Genomic DNA, 21,885 nt, shown 5'->3' with positions numbered 1-21,885 from the left:
CCTTTTCCCTCTCTTCTTTCTCCTCTTCTCTCCTCTCTCCTCCCTTCCTCTCTCTCTACTCCTACCCCTCTCTCTTGTTGTTTCCCTTTTCAGTTCAATCTAAAGTGGTATTCGAGCAGCCCCGATTTCCTAATTATCTTTATTCTCATTTCAATTTTTTATTCAGTTATTATTTATTTTTATTTCATCATTTGTGTACATTTTTATAATATCTCACTTTTTTTCCCCTTTTACCCCCCCACTCCCCTTTCTCCTTTTACTTGGCATCATCTGGGTATCTATTTTTCTAATTGTTTTCTCCCATCTATTCTCCTATCTATTTTATCTCTATACCCTTATTCATATTTCTTTTCTAACCAATCATAAAGTTTTCCCCACGTCTTGAAATACATCAACTCCTCTTTTATCTTTTATTCTCAATGTTCATCTATTCATTTCTGCACGTTCTAAAATTTGCTTTATCATTTCTCCTTCCGACGGGATTTTCTCTGCTTTCCAGTTTTGTGCAAATACAATTCTAGCCGCTGTTATTATATGAATGATCAAATACTTAGCTTCTTTTCTGTAATTCTCTGGTAAAATTCCCAGTAAGAATATCTCTGGCTTTAACTCTATACGTTGCTGCAACATTCCCTCTAACCATGTTTGTGTATTTTCACCCAATATTCTTTTGCTTCTTTACACAACCACCACATATTTATTTATTTATTTGTTTTAATTTGTATACCGCCCTTCTCCAGCAGGACTCAGGGCGGAGAACAGCCAGAATAAAAACAGAACATACAAAATTTAAAAACAGTTTAAAATAATTAAATATTTTTGGCCGCAATTTAAAACAAACCCAATTAAAATCAATTAAATTTAAGCAATCATATGATAATATGATCCCGGCAACTGGGTATGACATTTCCAACACTTAGCTGATTTATCTTTAAACATCTTTAACTTTGAATGGTCATTCAATGAAGTGTTGTAAATTGAGGACTAACTGTATCTTTAGGGAGCCAGGCAGGACTGGGAAATTCACCATCCAGGCAAATTGCCTTTAAATCTCTTTATTAGAAGTAACAGTAACGGAAGGGACCTTCGAGGTCATGTAGTCCAACCTCACACAGGAGACCTGTGCTAGGGATTCGAACCGCCGAACTGCCAGCCTTTCTGATCGACAAGCTCAGCGTCTTAGCCACTGAGCCACCTAGTCAGGCAAGATTCAAAGGCCTCCCATCAGGCCTTGCCGGCTGGGGAATTCTGGGAGTTGAAATCCACCCAACTTCAAGTTGCAAAGGTGGAGTAACACCGCACCACAATCGTCAATTGTCGAGGCGCCACAGAGCCGACAGGCTGGGGAAACTCCTCTGCCAGACTGATTGGGGAAAAATCCTCGAATTATGCCCTTTGGAAAGCACCCTCAAGGGTCATCTAGTCCAACCCGGTGTGGGAAAACCAGTTCAACCATTTGGGAGAGCCGGCGCCCAGCTTCTTCTTCGCAGCTTCTGTTGTGGTCAAACAACAAAAATCACTTTGAAGATAACAACCGAAATGCGTGAAGCCAGCAAAAAGCCACAGATGAAAGGCAGTCCTTGACTTAGAACCGCTCGCTTAGTGACCATTCTAAGTTAAAAGGGCACTGAAAAACAGTGATTTTTATGGCCGTTTTTCACACGTACGACCGTCGAAGCATCCCCGTGGGCACGTGATCAAAATTCAAGATGCTTGGCAAGCTGACTCGTGTTGATGACGATCTCAGCGTCCCCGGGATCATGTGCGATCCCCCTTTTGCGACCTTCTCACGAGCCAAGCCCGTGGGGAAAACCAGATTCATTTAACAACGGTGTGTCTCGCTTCACACTTTGCAGCGATTCGCTTAGCAACGGGGGCAAGAAAGGTCGTGAAATGAGGCACAATTCACCTGACAACTGTTTGCTTAGCTCAGTTGTGGTCATAACCCGAGGACTTCCTAGGCGCTAAACTCCCGGTAAAGTTTTTCTGACCAAAAGCAGACCCAGAATTTATGTCCATTTAATTTAATTTAATTTAATTTATCGCATTTCTATGCCGCCCAATTCCCAAGGGACTCTGGGCAGTTTACAGAATAACGAGAGTCAGAAGGGACCTTGTAGGTCATCTAGTCTAACCCCCGGCCCAAGCAGGAAGCCCCTACCCCATTTCTGACCGATGGCAGTCCAACCTCTTCTTGGAAGCCTCCAGTGATGGCTCATATCATATAGTTTATAAATATATCCATATTTAACATCTCTTAAATATATCTGTATCTTCCCTTCATTTATTCAATGATTTGTCCGGGGTGGTAGAAGAAGGACTCTTGCCTTGGGTCCCTAAGGGGGGTCAGACTGGATGACCTCCAGGGTCCCTTCCTGCCTTAATGGTTTCTATGATTCTAAGATTCTTGCCAGCCCCAAATGACACAGCAAGCTCTAGAACCCGTGGCCAAACAGACCATGGAAACGGGGTTCCGGAGAACCCCCAGGGCCCCGCCCACCCCTTCCTGGCTCCGCCCACGTGGTACTCCCCATGGGCCCTCCAGCAGTCCCCTGCCCGGGGTCCCTGTTTCAAGGGGGCTCATCACCCACCCCAGCCGTCCTCCTCTTCCTCATCCTCCTCCTCTTCCTCCTGGCCGGGGGAGCCACGGAGGGCTGCCTCCACTGCGGGCATCAGTTCAAAAACCTGAAGATGCGTTTTGCCCACCTCTGTGCCCGCTACCGAGAGCGTTTCGGCCGGGGGGGCTGCTCCAAGTACCCCTGGGGGTCAAAGGCCGTCCGGGACTTCGCCTTAGGTAGAGGGAGACCCCAGGATTTCAACCTGGGGGAGTGATGGAGAAGGAGGGGGAGGCACCCCACACAAGATCCATAGGAGGGAAGTTACCCTACACCGGGGAAGGGGGGGCTTTAGGTTCCAATGTGCCCCCCACCCCTGGTTTTTTGGATCCGCCGGGGGGGGGCATTAATCGTCGGAACTTCAGATCCAGGTCGTAAGTTCCCTTTTTTCGGGTCGGTCGTAACATCAATCAATCCATCAGAATAGAGCTGGGGGGGACCCTAGAGGTCCTCTAGTCCACCCCCCTGCTCAAGACCTCGTTGCCTTCCGCCGTGCCCTTAAAACTTTCTTTTTTCAGCAAAACCGGCCTGGCTTAATATATATATATTTTTAAATATTTTTAATTGGTTTGTTATTTTAAATGGGGGCCAAATTAATATATATATATATATCTTTTTAATGGTTTTTAATGTTTGTATTGTATGTTTTTTTATTTGGCTGTACACCGCCCTGAGTCCCTCGGGAGAAGGTGCGGTATATAAATTCTAAATAAATAAATAAATAAATAAATAAATAAATAGATAGATAGATAGATAGATAGATAGATAGATAGATAGATAGATAGATAGACCCTAGACCACATCAATCAATCAGAATAGAGCTGGAAGGGATGCTGGGTCTCGTAACAACAGCCCTGCGAGGTAGGACGGGTCAAACAGAATTGACACCCTACGCCAGTTCTGGGGTTTCAGGATCAAATAGGGTTGGGCCACCGACTTTTCTCCCCCAGGCAGATATCCCACAGGTCCAGCCCCGGCGTAACAACAAGGCCCCTCCTTTCTCTGTCTTCTCGCCCCCAGATGAGGCAGCCCTGGACCTCCTCCTGGAGAAAGCCCATCGGGTGCTCAGAGTGATGGGTAAGGGAGTCCCCGAGTCCCCTGGGGCTTCGGCCGGGGTTCAAGGGGCCTGGCTGGCCCCTAAATCCATTGCTCCAGGCAGCCTCTGAGCATGGCCGGGGACGCTGGGAGTTGTAGTCCAAAGCTCTGGAAGACTACTCCACCCCTCCCGTTCTTTTCCTTAGAAATAAAGCAAAGTTTGACGGATCTCCCGAAGTTTTGGAATTGGCTGCACGAGGTGAAGATCCCAAGCGAGACCCGAGAAGGTGGGAGAATCCGCACTCGGGGTCTTTAGGGGGGCGGGGTTTGGCTTGGGGGCGGGGTCAGTCTGCCTGCCTGCTTTCCTTAAGATGGGCTGTTTCGCACTCGGCACCGAGAGGCGGGTTCGGATAGAAGCCTGCCCATCGTCTCCCAGGGACGTCCCCAAACGGGACTCTCGGCAGCCCCGTTTCAAATAAGGGCAGTCCTCGACTTACGACCGCAATCGAGCCCAGGATTTCTGTCGCTGAGCGAGACAGTTGTCAAGAGGGCTGCCTATGCCCCCTTCAATGAACCCTTTTTTTTTTTTGGCTAATGGTTGTTAAGCGGATCACTGCAGTCGTTCAGTGAGTCACACGCCGCAACCATCATAAATAATGAGTCAGTTGTCTGAATTTTGATGACGTGGCCACAGGGTCATTAAGTGTGAAATGTAGCTCGTTTTTTCAGTGCCGTTGTAACTTTGAACGGTCACTAAATGAACGGTTGTAAGTCGAGGACTGCCTGTGTTTTACAACTAGCATCAAATCCGGGGCTTGGGCGCAGAAGGGTTTGCATCGTGGGACCTTCCTCAGAGAGGGAGCTGAGCTGGCAGGGCGGGGTCAGGCTGGATGACCTCGAGGGTTCCTTCTGATCTTGACATTTGGGGATCCTGTCTGCAAAAGGGCGTTGACTCTCGGGACGAAAGGATCTTACAGTCCCAGGAGTTACTTATTACGAAGGGAGGATTTAAAAAAATAAAATAAAATTCAAAGAAATAATAATAGATAGATTAGGAGTATTGGATAATGGAGAGACATCAAAGTATTTGTCCGGCTGTCATTTTGGATGGCGTGGGACGGGCAGCATATAAATTCAATTAATTGATTTTAACACAATAAATGTGCAACAACAGCACACCCGAATTCCCAAAGCGTCTTTCGTCCTGGAAAGTTTTGCAAATCACACAAGGATCTAGTCCTCAATAATTATCAGACAAAGGTTTGCTCTGAATTTTTCATTATCTGGGGGATATTTGTTTGGGGAAATCTATCTCTGCTTTCATTTTTATGTGATTTTTCTTCTCTCTCTTCTCTCTCTCTCTAGCTCTGTGTCCACCTGCCTGTCGTAAGTTTTCCTCCTGAAAACCCTCGGACGGATAATTATTTTAATGACCAGCAATTAATCTTAAAAGGCCAATTTTCATTTTAATTGCATTGGTGTTTGTGTTTTGCATTTTTAAGTTCCGGTAAGCTGCCGTTAGGGATGGGGGCAGAAAGGTGTAAAATAATAATCATACAAATAATAATAATATAAATACAAATAATACAAATACAAATACAAATACAAATACAAATACAAATACAAATAATAATAATAATAATAATAATAATAATAATAATAACCATCAGTGCCAGTCAATAATATTTGTGATACATTTTTAAATGTTCAGTTGACTTGAGTTTCATGTTTAATGAATAAAAGTATAATAATAATAATACGGATAATACAAATAATACTACTAATAATGATAGTAATAATAATTTACTTTTATTCATTAAACATGAAACTCAGTTTAAATGATCAGTTGACTGAGTTTTGTATTTAATGAATAAAAGATAATAATAATAATAATTATTATTATTATTAATTATTATTAGATAGTCCTCGACTTACGACCACAATTGAGCGAAGCAGCACATTTGTTAAATGAAATTTTCCCCCTTTTATCCTTTTTCTTGCCATCGGTGTTACACTGCGACGGTCGTAAACGTGAGTCAGTTGCCGATCGTCTGAATTTTGATCGGGTGACCGCGGGGATGTCCACGACGGTCGTAAGTGTGAAAAAATGGTCGTCAGTTACATTTTTCGGCAGTGTTGTAACGGTCGCTAAATGGATGGTCGTAAGTTGAGGACTGTATGACCTAGGAAAACAAATATTGTTATAGCTCTGGCAGAAAAGAGGAAGAGAGAAGCTAGAAGAATTCATTTTTATCACAGTGAGGCCTGTGAAACTGATTTAGGACTCCAAGGAGGTCAGAAGAGGTCAAAACGGCCCTCACGTTTGTGCCAAACCACGTCTAATTTTTTACGTACGGCTGCCATTTTGACTTTTTTGCCCTGCTGGGATTCAAATCAGGGGTCTCCAAACATGGCCACTTTTTAAGACGGGTGGACTTCAATTCCCAGAATCCTCCAGCCTGCCATGCAAAATCGAAATGTTGTGTCTCTTTGTGGTGGTAAACTATCATCCCTTTGTGGGTTCCTTCCTCCAGATGTGGTGGCCTCTCTCTTCAATTGTTCTACCTGTCGCCGGGCGGAGATTCGCTGTTGGGATATGAGGACCTGCTATCCAGGTGAGGGGCTGGCCCCGCCTCTTTTCTCTCTTGACCCCCTGGGGGGTGGGAAGCAGGACCCTCCCTCCCTGGCCGAGCCTCTCCAGTTCTCCCACTTTCCTCCCATTTCCACCCCCCTCCTTAAGCCTCTTCTAAGGGGTTGTTCTCCCTCCCTCTCTGCTGCTCTAATACACAAATCTTGTGGCGGGGAGTTCCGCCGATGAACGGTGGCTCGGCTGCACAAATGCTAAGAGTGCGGTGAATCCCCGCTCTCTGGGACCACTGCCCTCAATTCCTGCCTCCTTTCCTTCCCCTCCAACCTCTCCAGCCTGTCTGCTTCTCTTCTGCCCCACAGAATACCAGGGGTTGCCAAAGATCATCCAGCTGTGCCTCTACATTTCTGGGTCCTGCTTCTTTCTCGGATTGGTCTCCTGTGTAGTAGAGTGAGTGGACGTCCCCGGGAAAGGAGGGGCAGATGGCCGGAGGTGGGGGGGCTGAATGGGGAAGGGGCTTTTCCATGGCACCATGGAAACAAACCCCTCTTGGATAAACCCCAAAACTTTGTCTCGACACCTATACGGCAGGTCAAAGTTTGTAGAATCCTGGCTTGGCCGAAACAATGGTTAGCCTTTTTCAAACGTGGCCACTTGGAGATTAAAGGACTTCAATTCCCAGAATTCCCCAGCCGGCATGCTGGGAGTTGTAGTCCACCCATTTGCAAGCAGTCCAGTTTGAAAAAGATTGGCTTGGCTCAAACAATGTTGGCTAGCTTGTGTTTCAGTGGGTTGTGTGAATACAGCCCAAGTCTTTGGTGAATCCAATGATCACAATCTTAAATTTAAGATGGGTGGACTTCAACTCCCAGAATCCCCCAGGCCTGGGGAATTCTGGGAGTTGAAGTCCACCTACCTTAAACTTCCCGTGGTTGACAAACACTGCATAATTTATCTCTTTAGTCATCCTAACTGGGTTTAAGGATCACCCCCTCGTCCAAATGGGGTCTCTTCTTTGTACCGATAGTCCTCGACTTACAACACCTCATTTAGTGACTGTTCAAAGTAACAACAGGGCTGAAAAACAACTGACTTATCAATTTTCACACCTTTGCACCGTCCCCGTTGGCACCTGACTCATACTTTATGAAGGTCACGGCGTCCCCGGGGGGGGCTGTCACGCGATCCCCTTTGGTGACCGTCTGACGGGTAAAGTCAACGGGGCAGCCAGATTCCCTTAACGACCACGTCACTAACAGAACAAGCGCAGTGATTCGTTTAACAACGGTGGCTAGACTAGAAAGACGAGAAAACAGGAAAAAAAATTTCGTTTTAACAACTGTGTCGCTTCGCTCCATCGGGGTCGTAAGCCGAGGACTTCATCCCCGTGTTGCTACCTTAACCCCTGCAGTGATTCGCTTAACGACGGAGGCAAGAAAGGTCGTAACACGGGGCAAAACTCACTTTTAATATGTCTCGCTCTGCGTCGATTGTGGGCGTAAGTCGAGGACTACCCGTACCCACCGCAGCATCCTACCCCCACCAACCCCAGTGTGTCGGGAGTAATTTCCCAGAATTCTGAGCTAGCACCGAGCAGGGGATTCTGGGAAATGCCTGCAGAGAGTGGCACGTGGCATGTTTGACATACGTGTAGCATGAATCACCTTCCAAAAACAGGTCACTAAAAATGGATTGTCTGGACAGAAATTTTTCTTTTGTTTTTTTCCTTTTTATCTTTGCAGGTTTCGGTTCCGTCCTGAGGTTGGAAGAAAATAAGAAGACAGGGAGAAAATTCGTAATCTTTTATGTGTCCTTAGGCACGCCAGCAGCAAGCGTGTAAGAGGGAGGAGACGTGGAAAATGGGCGGGCAAGAACATGAGCTCTGTAACCTTTCCCACCGAGAGAGCTGGCTGTATTTACACAAACAGTCATGCGTGTATATTTTTTTAAAAAGTATATATTTTTTTTAAAAAAATGAGTTTTTAGGATTGAATTAAATTGGCCATTGTTTCATATTTGAAGCAATCTTTCTCACCTGGATGACTGTCCGTGTTTTAATTCTTTTTCCTGGTTTTATAACTTTGGGAGTCGTCACCTCGTAAGGGGAAGAACGGACAGCATCAAAATTTAATAAAGAAAATAATAAACATACTGGTAAAATAGAGGTTTTTCTCTTCTTGCAACCTGTTCATTTAGGGACGTTCGAAGTTACAACCGCACTTGCGGTCGTTTTGTAAAATAAAATACGAAATTAAATTTAAAAAGTAAAATAAAATAACAGAATAACAGAGTTGGAAGGGGCCTTGGAGGTCCTCTAGTCCAACCCCCTGCTCAAACAGGAGACCTTACACCATTCCAGACAAGTGACTGTCCAGTCTCTTCTTTAAAACCTCCAGGCATGGAGCACCCACAACATCTGGTGGCAAGGAGTTCCACTGGTTAATTATTAGAATAACAGTGTTGGAAGGGGCCTTGGAGATCCTCTAGTCCAAACCCCTGCTCAAACAGGAGACCTTACACCATTCCAGTCTCTTCTTGAAAACCTCCAGGGATGAAGCTCCCAACTTTAGAGCAACACAAAACAATGCAACACAACGCAACACAACACGATAATAATAACAAAACTAAAAAAGCAATAAAATAAAGTGATGGCCAGTGAAATTAAATATTAAAAAGTAAAATAAGATATAAGACAATACAATCATACTAGTAAAATCAGCCAATAAAATAAGTCAGATGAAATATAAAATCATCAAATAAAATTACATTCCGTTCATAATTAAAATAATATATATAAAAAAAAAACAGGTGCTAACACCAAAAGAAAAGACACGTGTGTGTGAACATCTCCGAGCAAACACAACTTTGTTCACGCCGGGCGTGCAAGGGTGGAGTTGGCAGAGCAGGGATGTGAACAAGCCCGGCCTCGCCACGGATGGAGGACCTCTGGAGGGGCCCCCCCCGTGGCGTGTGCCCAGCTGAATTTTGACAACCCTTCCGTGTTTGTGATGCGTTTGTGATGCAGACGGTGTGTCAGCACAGCTCTCTTGTCCGTGGCTTGGAGCGATTTGCGTGGGTGGCAGAAACAAACAGCCAAATCCTGGGCTCAGGCTTGGCAAGGGATAAACCGGCGCACCGCACAACCGACCTGGGTCGAAACCGCACAGCTGGGGCTTGTCGGTGTGAGCGGCTGCAATGCCACCGAATCTAGGAACCGTTTAGCTTGCTGGTTTTTAAGGCTTCCAGTTCTCTAAGTTTGGCTCTGCAACCCAACAAGGCAGAGACAGAGACTTCGGAGGATCATTAGAACTGCAGAAAAAACCATGGCTACCAACCTGCCTTCCATGGAGGACCTGGATCCTGCACGAGTCAAAAAGAGGGCTGGGAAAATATCTACAGACCCCTCGCATCCTCCTGGACATCAACTGTTTCAACTCCTACACTCAAAACAACTATAGAGCACTGCACACCAGAACAACTAGACACAAGGACAGTTTTTTCCTGAATGCCATCACTCTGCTGAACAACTAATTCCCACAACACTGTCAAACTATTTACTAAGTCTGCGCTACTATTAATCTTCTCATCGTTGCCACCACCCATCTCCTTCCACTAAGGACTTTAAGACTGTAACCTTGTTGCTGATATCCTTACATTTATATTAATATTTGATTGCTTATTTGTACCCAGTGACTATCATTAAGCGTTGTACCTTATGATTCTTGATGCATGTATCTTGTCTTTTTATGTACACTGAGAGCGTACGCACCAAAGACAAATTCCTTGTGTGTCCAATCACACTTGGCCAATAAAGAATTCTATTCTATTCTATTCTAAGTCAAACCGTTGCGCAGAATATACAGGCAGTCCACAATTGAGCCCAAAATAACAGAGCTGGAAGGGAGATTGGAGGTCATCTAGTCCAACCCAAAGGAAGGAAGGAAGGAAGGAAGGAAGGAAGGAAGGAAGGAAGGAAGGAAGGAAGGAAGGAAGGAAGGAAGGAAAAAAGAATAGCAGAATAATAATAGCAGAGCTGGAAGAGAGCTTGGACGTCATCTAGTCCAACAGGAAGGAAGGAAGGAAGGAAGGAAGGAAGGAAGGAAGGAAGGAAGGAAGGAAGGAAGGAAGGAAGGAAAAAAGAATAGCAGAATAATAATAGCAGAGCTGGAAGAGAGCTTGGACGTCATCTAGTCCAACAGGAAGGAAGGAAGGAAGGAAGGAAGGAAGGAAGGAAGGAAGGAAGGAAGGAAGGAAGGAAGGAAAAAGAATAGAAGAATAACAGAGCTGGAAGAGAGCTTGGACATCATCTAGTCCAACAGGAAGGAAGGAAGGAAGGAAGGAAGGAAGAAGGAAGGAAGGAGGAAGGAAGGAAGAAGGAAGAAGGAAGGAAGGAAGGAAGGAAGGAAGGAGGAAGGAAGGAAGAAGGAAGGAAGGAAGGAAGGAAGGAAGGAAGGAAGGATGGAAGGAAGGAAGGAAGGAAGGAAGGAAAAAAGAATAGCAGAATAACAATAACAGAGTTGTAAGGGAGCTTGCAGGAGCCCAAGCAGGAGCATTTCCATTGCTAAGCGAGAGAGTTGTGAAAGTGAATTCTGCTCTCTATTACGACCTTTCTTGACACGGTTGTGAAGCGAATCACCCGCCGTCGATAAGTGAGTAACTTCGTTGTTAAGTGACTCCACCTTCCCTCTGGACTTTTACTGGTTTAGAAGGCCACAATAGGAGACGACATGACTTCGGGACACTACGTCCGTCATAAATACGAGTCAGTTGCCAAGGGTCTGAATTCTGATCCCTTGACCACGGGGATGCTGTAACGGTCGTTAAGTGTGAAAAATAGCCCCATTTTTTTTCCGGTGCCATTGTAAGTTCGAGCGTTCACTAAATGAATGGATGTAAATTGAGGATTACCTGTATACCAACAGGTATTAAAAGCAGAGCACTAAATCCCTGGATTTAGAGTGCCAGGTAATGATTTGCAGGCCAATATTTGGGGAACAAGCCCCCCCACCTCCCCTCCATTGCAACAGCCATGGGGGGGCTCTCTCCTTGAGCCCCAGACAAGACCCCCAAAGGGGAGGGGCCAGAGCTGTGGGGGGGAGGGGCACAGCAGGGCTCCAATGTCAATCAAAGCCGTCCAAAGAGTTTTATGCAAAGCACCACAAATTGCATTTTATGCAGGAAAAAACCCAAAGGGCTCCTTCACCTGAAAGCATCCAAATAGGGCGGGGGGGGGGGGGTGTCAAAAAAGTCAAGATGGCGACCGGAAGTGGGAAAAGAAAGCCCCACATTTTTGGGCTTTCGTGCCCCACGGTGGGTCCAAAAGAGATAAGGGCGAGCAGAACCAGAAATATTCTTGTTGGTTATTTTTGCCAGAAAAATACAATAAAGGGAATACATATTTAATTTTTACATGTGTTAACAGCAGCAAGAATTGTGTTTGCACAACAGTGGAAAAATGAAGACATCCCTACAGAGGAAAGTGTAATTTTAAAAAAATATATTAGAATGCGCAGAGATGGATAGATTAACGCTCAAAAGAAAGGAGAAGGAAAAAACAGAATTTTTAATTTTTTTTTATCGTGGAACTCGTTTTATCTATGGTTAGTTGACAGAAAGAGAAGCGAGAAACTCGGAAGTTTAAGAGAATGATTAACTACTGGTGTACAGTGATGGCCTATGGATAAGCAAATAATATTATATTATTAACTATTAACTAACTAAATAATATTTACTATTATTTTTATGTGATTATGATCAATGTTATGAATATTGTTGTTGTTATGAGTATTCTTTTTCAAAACTAACTGTACCCAGACAACACACTGTTCAGGCAGATATTGAGTTTTGATGTTTACTAAAGAAAAATGTATAAATAATATATAGATAGATAGATATATAAATATATAGATATATTAAAAAAGATACAAGGGCGAGCGGGCAGGACACAGTTGCAAGCTGGTGAGTTAGGGCACGGTTGCTAGCCATGGACCCCTCCCCACCAACCAACCCCCCCCCCGGTGTTATGAGCCCCCTCCCTCCTTGCCCCGCAACTACAGCCAAGTTCCAGCTGTGTAAATTGGGGAGGGGCGGCATGTAGGGGGCGGGCATGTGGCTTTTTGGAGAAGGGCATCTGAGTGCCAGGCTCTGGGTGGGGAGAAGGGGGTGAGAAGAAGCCCCACGTCCTGAAACCCAATCGAGGGGCAAATCTCCCCAATTTTTAAGAAGATGTTGGATAACCACTTGTCTGAAGTGGTGGAGGGTTTCCTGCCTAAGCAGGGGGTTGGACTAGAAGACCTCCCAGGTCCCTTCCAACTCTGTTATTCTAATTCTATTCTATTCTATTTCATTCCATTCCATATTTTCTTCTCTTCTCTTCTCTTCTCTTCTCTTCTCTTCTCTTCTCCTCTCCTCTCCTCTCCTCTCCTCTCCTCTCCTCTCCTCTCCTCTCCTCTTCTCTTCTCTTCTCTTCTCTTCTCTTCTCTCCTCTTCTCTTCTCTTCTCTTCTCTTCTCTTCTCTTCTCCTCTACTCTTCATTCCAATATTCTATTCTATTCTATTCTATTCTATTCTATTCTATTCTATTCTATTCTATTCTATTCTATTTCATATTTTCTTTCTCTTCTCTTCTCTTCTCTTCTCTTCTCTTCTCTTCTCTTCTCTTCTCTTCTCTTCTCTTCTTCTCTCCTCTCCTCTCCTGTTCATTCCAATATTCTATTCTATTCTATTCTATTCTATTCTATTCTATTCTATTCTATTCTATTCTATTCTATTCTATTCTATTCTATTCTATTTCATATTTTCTTTCTCTTCTCTTCTCTTCTCTTCTCTTCTCTTCTCTTCTCTTCTCTTCTCTTCTCTTCTCTTCTCTTCTCTTCTCTTCTCTTCTCTTCTCTTCTCTTCTCTTCTCTTCTCTTCTCTTCTTCTCTCCTCTCCTCTCCTCTCCTCTCCTGTTCATTCCAATATTCTATTCTATTCCATTCCATTCCATTCCATATTTTCTTTATTCTCTTCTCTTCTCTTCTCTTCTCTTCTCTTCTCTTCTCTTCTCTTCTCTTCTCTTCTCTTCTCTTCTCTTCTCTTCTCTTCTCTTCTCTTCATTCCAATATTCTATTCTATTCTATTCTAATTTCCCCGGCGCCCACCCAGCCCTCCCGCATCCTCTCTCCGCCGGCTTCCCGCAGCCCCCAGACCCTCGCAGCGCCATCCATCCATCAGCCATCCAAGTCGACCCTCAGCAAGACAAAGAAAAAACACCACGCAGGGCAAAAAGACACGCGAGCACCCAAAAACACACAGACAAATAAGACACAAACGCGCAAAAAACACCCACGCACAGGTCCGGGGGTCTCCAGAGAGAGAGAGAGAGAGAGAGAGAGAGAGACCACCGTGGGAGGAGTGGGGGGGAAAGTGACCTGCTGGCCAGCGGGATTTTTTTTCCCCACCTGCGTGGCGCCTCACCTGTCCCACGCAGGTGGGAAGTCCCGGCGGCCCCGGGCGGGCAGCTTGTCCCTGCCCAACCCCGCCTCCGCCTCCTCCCACCTGGCGGCCAGGTGAGGCGCGGGGGAGGCGTGGGGGAGCCGCCCGCCTTCCTTGGCTGCCCGTCCAGGAAGGAAGGAAGGAAGGAAAGAAGGAAGGAAGGAAAGAAAGAGAGAGAGACAGAAGAAAAGAAAGCAGCTTCGGCTGCCACAACAGACGGAGCGAAACTCTCTCCGCGGATCGCAGGTGAGCGGGACTTGGGGGGCAGAGAATTTGGGGGTGGGGGGGTATAGAAGTCTCCCAAAACTTCCAAAGAGGGGGGGGGTCCTTTCCCGCTTTCTCCGGACAGCTGTGTGCTCTTCCTTCCTTCCTTCCTCCCTCCTTCCTTCTTTCCTTCTTTCTTTCTAACCTCTTACTGCTTTTTTAAAATTGTTTTTAATTGTTTTAACCTGTAAAAATGAAGTGTTTTAATATTGTGTGTGACCAGCCATACGCTAAATAAATAAATAAATCTAACCTATATCTCCTTCCTTCGTCCCTCCCTCCCCTCCCTCTTTTTTCCTTCCTTCCTTCCTTCCTTCTTTCTTTTTCTTCCTCCCTCCCTTCCTCCGTTTGATCTCTAAATTTCTTAATTAAGAAATTAAATCTGTCCGCTTGGCTTCTGGTTCTGCGTTGGGATTTTTTCCCCCCCAGCAGTTCTGCACCCCTTCCCTTCCCCTCTGGTCTCTCCCCCCCCCTTTCCCCTCCCCGTCTCCTTTTCCACCCAGGATTTTTTTTTCCAGGCAGGGGGAAAAAAAAGTTTTGGAGCGTTGGCTCACCTGGCGTGGCAGGTAATCATTATCAGGGCCAAATAAAAGCCCTGTTTTTGCAAGGGGAAGGAGGCACAAATGTAGACATTCCTTCTCCCCCGCCAGCCCACCCCCAGGTTCTTCCGTGGGTGACTCCGGCCTTGGCCCCGTGCCAGCTCCCCCAAGGCGCCTTCGGAGTTGTATATTAACTTTTTCGTGACACATACACCTCCACAACGCACTCCTTTAATTTCCCCTGCCCTGGGTTTGTAATATTTGTCTTTCTCTGCGCCGATTCGGCCTGGGGCTTGTGCCCATTTCGCAGATGGGGACAACCGAGGCCGACTCAGGGAAGACTTTTTTTTGATCCCGGAGATCTTTTTTGATCAGCGGCTGATGAGGTCAGAGATCCCTTTGAAGCTCTCTCTCTCCCCCGCCTGAAAAATTCAACAATATTCGGCTTACACCATAGAGTCCTAAATGGCTAGAACGGACCTCGGAGGTCTCCTACACAGGGTGTCCTTGACTTACGGCAGTTCGTTTAGTGACCGTTTGAAGTTACAACGGCACTGGAAAAAAAAAAGGGACATGATCATTTTTCACGCTTCTGACTGTTGCGGCGTCTTGTGGGTTAAAATTGGGACGCTTGGCATCTGATTCGTATTTATGACCGTCGCAGTGTCCCCGGGGATCCCCTTTGGCGACCTGCCGACGAGCAAAATCAACGGGGAAAGCAGGAGTCATTTAAAATAACGCTGTAACTAACTTAACCACTGCAGTGATTGAATTAATGACGTTGTAAATGGGGCAAAAATTCACGTAACAACTGTCTCGTTTAGTAACGGAGGCTTTGGGCTCAGTTGAGGTCGTAGGTCCAGCCCTCTCCTCAAGGCAGGAGACCTTATATCATCCTGGTCAAATGGTTGTCCACTCTGGTTTTTTTGAAAACCTCCAGGGATGCAGCATCCACAACTTCTGGTAGCAAGCAGTTCCATTGGTTAATTCAATTAATCATTCCATAATTAAAAAAATAATAATGATGATGCTTATTCAAAAGATTGTCTGGTATTGAACATGTGGAAAGGAGAGAGTTACACTGTACATAGATAGTCCTCGACGTACGACCACAAGTGAGGCCCAAATTTATGTTGCTAAGTAGAGAGTTGTTAAGTGAATTTTAGCCCTGTTTTACAATCTTTCTTGCCACAGATGTTAAGTGAATCGCTGCCGTTGTTAAGTGAGTAACCCAGTTGTTAAGTGAATCTGGTTTCCCCCTGGATTTTGCTTGTCAGGTGGTCGCAAAAGGGGATCGTGTGCCCCCGGGACACTGCAAACGTCATAAGTACGAGTCAGTTGCTAAGAGTCTGAATTTTGTTCCCATGGCCATGGGAATGCTACAACGGTTGTAAGAGTGAAAAACGGACCTAAGTCCCTTTTTTCAGTGCTGTCGTAACTTCAAACGGTCACTAAACGGACTGTCGTAAGTGGAGGACACCTTGTATAGGCGCAGCCAAAAATCAGGAATCTGTAGCCAGCCAAAGTTGTGCTCCGACACATAATAAATAGTCCTAGGCAGAAAAGGAACCACAGGGAGTCCTCGTTTTACGACCAAAATTGGGCCCAGAATTTTTGTTCTTCACCAAGTTGGTTATTAAGTTGAGTTGCATCCAATTTTTGCCAGGCTTCTTAAGCAAATCACTGCAGTTCGGTTAATAACACGTTGTAAAGTGACTCAGGCAGTTGTTAAATGAGTCGCTATTAAGTTAGTCACACGGTCGTTAAGCAAAACTGGCGTTTCCCCCCTTCCCCCCTCCCCCATGGACCTGGCTTGTCAGAAGGTGTCAAAAGAGGATCACGTGACCCCGGGATGCGACGACCGTCATAAATACGAGTCGGTTGGCCCCGCGTCCGAATTTTGATCACGTGACTTTAGGGAAACTCTAATGACGGTTGTAAATGCGAGAACTGGTTGTAAGTCGCTTTCTCCGCGGCTGTCGCAACTTCGGTCGCTAAATGAATGGCCGTTAAATCGAGGACGGCCTGCGCCAGTTTCTTGTGATTTTTCTGACCCTTTGCGGTGGCAAAAATTCACTTTTCACGTCAAATTTTAACGCCCCTTGCCTCTACTTTAAATCTTTCACGCCTCGTTTTTATGTTTTTAATGCCTTTTTTTTTTTTTTTTTGGGTGCAGCATTTCTGGGAGGGAGACGGGAGGATCCTAAATTGTGATAAATAAATAAATGAAATGAAATGAGTCAAGACAACAGAAGAATCTGGTTGACGAAATCATCCTGAGGACGGTTTTTGTGAAAGGGAAAACTGAAGAGATTATATGTGGATCAATGGGAGTCCAGACGTCTATGATGGCTGGGGAATTCTGGGAATTCGAGTCCAGACATCTTAAAGCATGGCTGGCTGGGGAATTCTAGGAGTTTGAGGCCAGACATCTATGATGTCTGGGGATTTCTGGGAATTGGAGTCCAGACATCTATGATAGCTGGGGAATTCTGGGAATTTGAGTCCAGACGTCTTAAAGCACAGCTGGCTAAGGAATTCTGGGAATTGGAGTCCAGACATCTTAAAGTATGCTGGCTGGGGAATTCTGGGAGTCGAAGTCCAGATATCTTAAAGCATGCAGGCTGGGGAATTTTGGGATTTGAAGTCCATCCGATTTAAGAAAAGTTGGCTGGGGAATTCTGGGAGTCGAAGTCCACCCAGCTTAAAGCACTCTCGCTGGGGAATTCTGGGAGGCTTGCCAAAAGAGAATATCTGTCGCTCCAATTCTGGGAGTTGAAGTCTCCGATCCTTAGTGGGTCTTGCATGAACAGGGGGTTGGACTAGATGTCCTTGAGAGACCCCTAACTCTGATTCTATGATGCCGGATTACAGGAAATGCATGGAAAAGCCCTGGCATCAGGAGGGGCTCTGGGGGGGCTCTTATGCCTCCTGCAGAGCCAAATGATCCCCTGGGGGTTTTTTAAAAAAAAAAATTAGCGGGATTAAATTCCTTTTCATTTGCAAACCTGCAGGGGCCCCAGTGGAAAAGCCCCCTTAACAGCCAGCTAATGCCTCCCCTTCCCTGGCAGTTTCTGGCAAGGGGGGTGGGGCAGAGGATTGGGTGAGGGCAGCCTTTGCAATGGGGCGGGGGGGGGTTGCCCACTTGGCAGAGATGCCCAGCTGAGACACTTGTGGGTCCCCTCGGTGGCTTGGACTAAGGACTCCTCCCATGGGGGTGGGGGTGAAAGGATGGATCTAAGGGCGATGGGCCAGTGCCAGCTGCCAGGGCTATCAGGAGAAAGACCCCCACCCCTCTGGGGGCAGCCCCCTCCTCATTCTTGCTGTATCCAATCTTGGAAAAAGAAATGGGTTTTTTTTTAGCAGGCCCCCAGCCCTATGGAGAGAGGTAGGACAGCCCCCCCACCCCACTCGCGAGAGAGGGTGGCTGGTCTGTTTTTCATACAGGGACTCAAGGCAGGGGTGGGGCCTCTGGCAGCCTCTTCACAAAGACAGCTGAGGACCCCCTCCCCACACAAACCCACACAAGGTATCCGGTGTGTCAATATGACCAAATGACCCTGCTGGATGTTTGCATCTGGCTGGGAAGACTTTACTGGGGAGGGGGGCTCCCATGCGGGAAATTAGGGGTGGGGGGGATAGGCTCAGAAGGCTGGGTAATGGGAGAAGGGAATAGGGTCAAAAAAGGAAAAGATGGCGGCCACGAGGCTTCTAAAAAAGCCACATTGTACCATATTTTGTGTGTGGGGGTTTACTTACAAGAGATGATAGATAGGTAGGTAGGTAGGTAGGTAGGTAGGTAGGTAGGTAGGTAGGTAGGTAGGTAGGTAGATAGATAGATAGATAGATAGATAGATAGATGTAGGTAGGTAGGTAGGTAGGTAGATAGATAGATAGATAGATAGATAGATAGATAGATAGATAGGTAGATAGATAGATAGATAGATGATAGATAGATAGATAGATAGATAGATAGATAGATAGATAGATAGATAGATGTAGGTAGGTAGGTAGGTAGGTAGATAGATAGATAGATAGATAGATAGATAGATAGATAGATAGATAGATAGATAGATAGAGGTAGGAGGTAGGTAGGTAGATAGATAGATAGATGTAGGTAGGTAGGTAGGTAGATGATAGATAGATAGAGGTAGGAGGTAGATAGGTAGGTGGTAGGTAGAGAGAGAGGTAGGTAGAGAGAGAGGTAGGTAGGTAGGTAGATGATAGATAGAGGTAGGAGGTAGGTAGGTAGGTAGATAGATATTAACAAATTAAGAGTTGAAAGGGACCTTATGGGTCATCTAGTTCAACCCCCCACCCAAGCAGGAGACCCTCCACCATTTCTGACCGGTGGCAGTCCAGTCTCTTCTTGAAAGCCTCCAGGGATGAAGCTCCCACAACTTCCGAAGGCAACTTCTGTTCCATCGGTTGATGGTTCTCACTATCAGAAAATTCCTCCTTATTTCTAGGTTGAATCTCTCCTTGATCTGTTTCCATCTATTATTCCTTGTCTGGCCTTCAGGTGCCTTGGAAAACAGATTGACCCCCTTCCTCCTCTCTGGGGCAGCCCCTCAAATATTGGAAGGCTGCTCTCCTGTCTCCCCTGGTCCTTCTCTTCACTGGACTAGCCATGCTCAGTTCCTGCAATTGTTCATCGTATCTTTGAACCTCCAGTCCCCTCATCCTCTTTGTTACTCTTCTCTGATAGATAGATAGACAGACAGACAGACAGACAGATATGCACACACACGTACACACCAAATACCACATTACAACCTTGAGCCTTGGTGGCGCAGCAGACTAAAGCGCTGTTAAGTAACACCAGCTGCCTGCAATTACTGCAAGTTCAAATCTCACCAGGCTCAAGGTTGACTCAGCCTTCCATCCTTCCGAGGTAGGTAAAATGAGGACCCGGATTGTGGGGGCAATAAGCTGACTTTATATAAAAAAAAACACCGCTTAGGGGGTCCCCGAAAGCCCTACTAAGCAGGTATATAGAAAAGTATGAAGGCTATTGCTTAACGCATTGTAAGCTGCCCTGAGTCTCCGGAGAAGGGCAGCATATAATATCGAACCAATAAACAATAATAATAATTACAAAAAAGAGGTTGAGAGTTTGGAAAAAAGTGCAGAGAAGAGCAACTAAGATGATTAAAGGCCTGGAGACTAAAACAGACGAAGAACGGTTGCAGGAACTGGATATGTCTACTTTTAATGAAAAGAAGGACTGGGGGGGGGGACGTGATAGGAGCATTCCAATATCTGAGGGGCTGCCCCAAAGGAGGGGGGGGTTTCCACCTAGTCTCCAAAGCCCCTGAAGGCAGGACAAGAAGCAACGGATGGAAAGTCATCAAGGAGAGAAGCAACCTGGAATTAAAGGAGAAACTTCCTAAGAGTGAGGACAATTAACCAGCGGAACTGCTTGCCACCAGAAGTGTTGCAATATTTTCAGGATCAGACTCAATAAAGATAATAGGAGTTAGAGCTTTAAATATATTTCTTTTTAATTATGATAGGCATTCTATATTCACCGAATATTCAAGGTAGAAGCAGCAAGAATGGTGAGGGTGGCTCCTTATATATACAAGGGGTGGAGCTAGGAATGGGAGTGGTAAGTTATGAATACATTAAAGTCCAAAGAATAAGTTAACCTCTGATGTTCCATATATACATTATTTACACATTGGAGAATAAGGCATTTACATCTGACAAATCCCCCTCTAAATGCCGGTTCGTTACACAACACCAATTACATTCTGATTCAGGACAATATAATACATATAATTTAGAAGTTAAATATTTGTGTTGCTTAGAAGGTAAGGGTTTTGTTAATATGTCAGCTAATTGTTCAGAAGTATCGCAATGTATTGCTTTAATGAATCCGTCTTGAGACAGTTGTCTCACATGCTTAAACTTTATATCAATATGCCTGGACCTTTGTCCAATTGCATCGGATCTGGATATTTCAATGGCCGCTTTATTGTCTTCATGCATAATAAATGGTAAAGTGGGTTTCTTCCAAACATCAGTGATCAGATCATTGAACCATACAAGGTTATTTGCAGCCTTGGACAAACAAACATATTCCGCTTCTGTAGTAGAAGTGGCTACTAGTTCTTGTTTACCAGTATACCAGTAAACTGGACAATCATTCAATAGAAAAACATAACCAGAAGTACTCTTTCTGCATGATGTATCACCAGCCCAATCTGCATCAGCATAACAAGTAATTTTTGGTTCTCTGTCATTATTGGGTTCCAACATTAAACAAAAATCTAATGTACCCTTCAGATATCTTAGAATTCTTTTGACAGCTTCCCAATGATACAAGGTTGGTTTACTAACATATCTTGACAGTAGATTGAGAGGTAATGCAATATCTGGCCTAGTCCAATTAGATATATAAAGGAGTGAACCTATAACTGATCTGTAAAATGTGTTGTCTTTAAACTCAGGGGAAGATTCATCAGTGTTTCTAAGAAAATCAGTTTGCATAGGGGTGTCACAGGTTTTGGCATTATTTAAGTTACATTTGTTTAGGAGTTCGATGATTTTATCTTTCTGTGTAAGTTTGAATCCCCTTTTAGTTTTGTTAATTTGCACACCAAGGTATTTATTCACTTTACCCAGAGATTTCAGTGAGAAATGTTCATTTAACTTATTTACAAAGATTTCCCTGCTCTCTTTATGCTTTCCAATGTATAAAATATCGTCCACGTAAATTAATACAAATTCAATATGATCATTACTTTTTTTTACAAAGAAACAGTTATCTGCAGTGGTGGCGTTGAAATCCATGGTCTTAAGTACTTTTACCAAGCAATCGTACCATCTTTTGCCGGATTGCTTTAATCCGTACAGACTCTTATTTAATAACCAAATTTCGTTCTTATTAGTGTATTGACTGTGTGGTGCTCTTACATATATTTCCTTATCTAATTTTGCATGTAAGTATGCGGTCTGTATGTCATATTGGAATACGTCCAGATTGAGTGCAGATGCTACTACAAGGGCTGTTTTGACACTCTCTGTTCTCACTGTGGGTGAATATGTATCAGTATAGTCTTCTGGGTATTTTTGTGCATAGCCTTGTGCAACTAGTCTAGCCTTGTATAAGGTATTGCCTCCTTCTAAGTTCTTAATTTTATAAATCCACCTGGTACCTATAATTGTTTTATCCTTAGGTGCGATCGCAGGTGTGAATACATTTAATCCTTGTAAACTTTCCATCTCTTTTTCCATAGCTAGTTCCCATTTTTCTCTTTCTTTATGTGGAAGTTTCAATACTTCTTCATATGTGTTAGGTGTTATTTGTTCTCCATTCATATGCATTATGTAATCTTTGTATTTATTTGGTATTTGGTTTCTA

General features: G+C 44.8%; 2 protein-coding genes across 2 annotated transcripts in view; both read left to right on the top strand.

Moving 5' to 3' along the window:
- The first annotated feature begins 2,500 nt into the window (after positions 1–2,500).
- TMEM95 (transmembrane protein 95) lies at positions 2,501–8,397 on the top strand. Its single transcript, XM_034404709.3, has 7 exons — positions 2,501–2,794; positions 3,636–3,692; positions 3,857–3,937; positions 5,016–5,036; positions 6,185–6,265; positions 6,600–6,687; positions 7,980–8,397. The coding sequence occupies exons 1-7, from the start codon at positions 2,533–2,535 to the stop codon at positions 8,011–8,013; spliced, it is 624 nt and encodes a 207-aa protein (XP_034260600.3). The 5' UTR covers positions 2,501–2,532; the 3' UTR covers positions 8,014–8,397.
- A 5,026-nt stretch (positions 8,398–13,423) lies between these two features.
- The window catches only part of TNK1 (tyrosine kinase non receptor 1), a 30,738-nt gene continuing 22,276 nt past the window's right edge, over positions 13,424–21,885 (top strand). The window contains exon 1 of the mRNA XM_060684693.2: positions 13,424–13,959. The gene's annotated coding sequence lies outside the window, so the exon portion shown is untranslated. The remainder of the gene's footprint in view (positions 13,960–21,885) is intronic.

Source organism: Pantherophis guttatus, chromosome 4, assembly GCF_059756535.1.
Source record: "Pantherophis guttatus breed Tessera chromosome 4, ASM5975653v1, whole genome shotgun sequence".
NCBI lineage: Eukaryota > Metazoa > Chordata > Lepidosauria > Squamata > Colubridae > Pantherophis > Pantherophis guttatus.
This window is presented reverse-complemented; position numbering and strand designations above follow the sequence as displayed.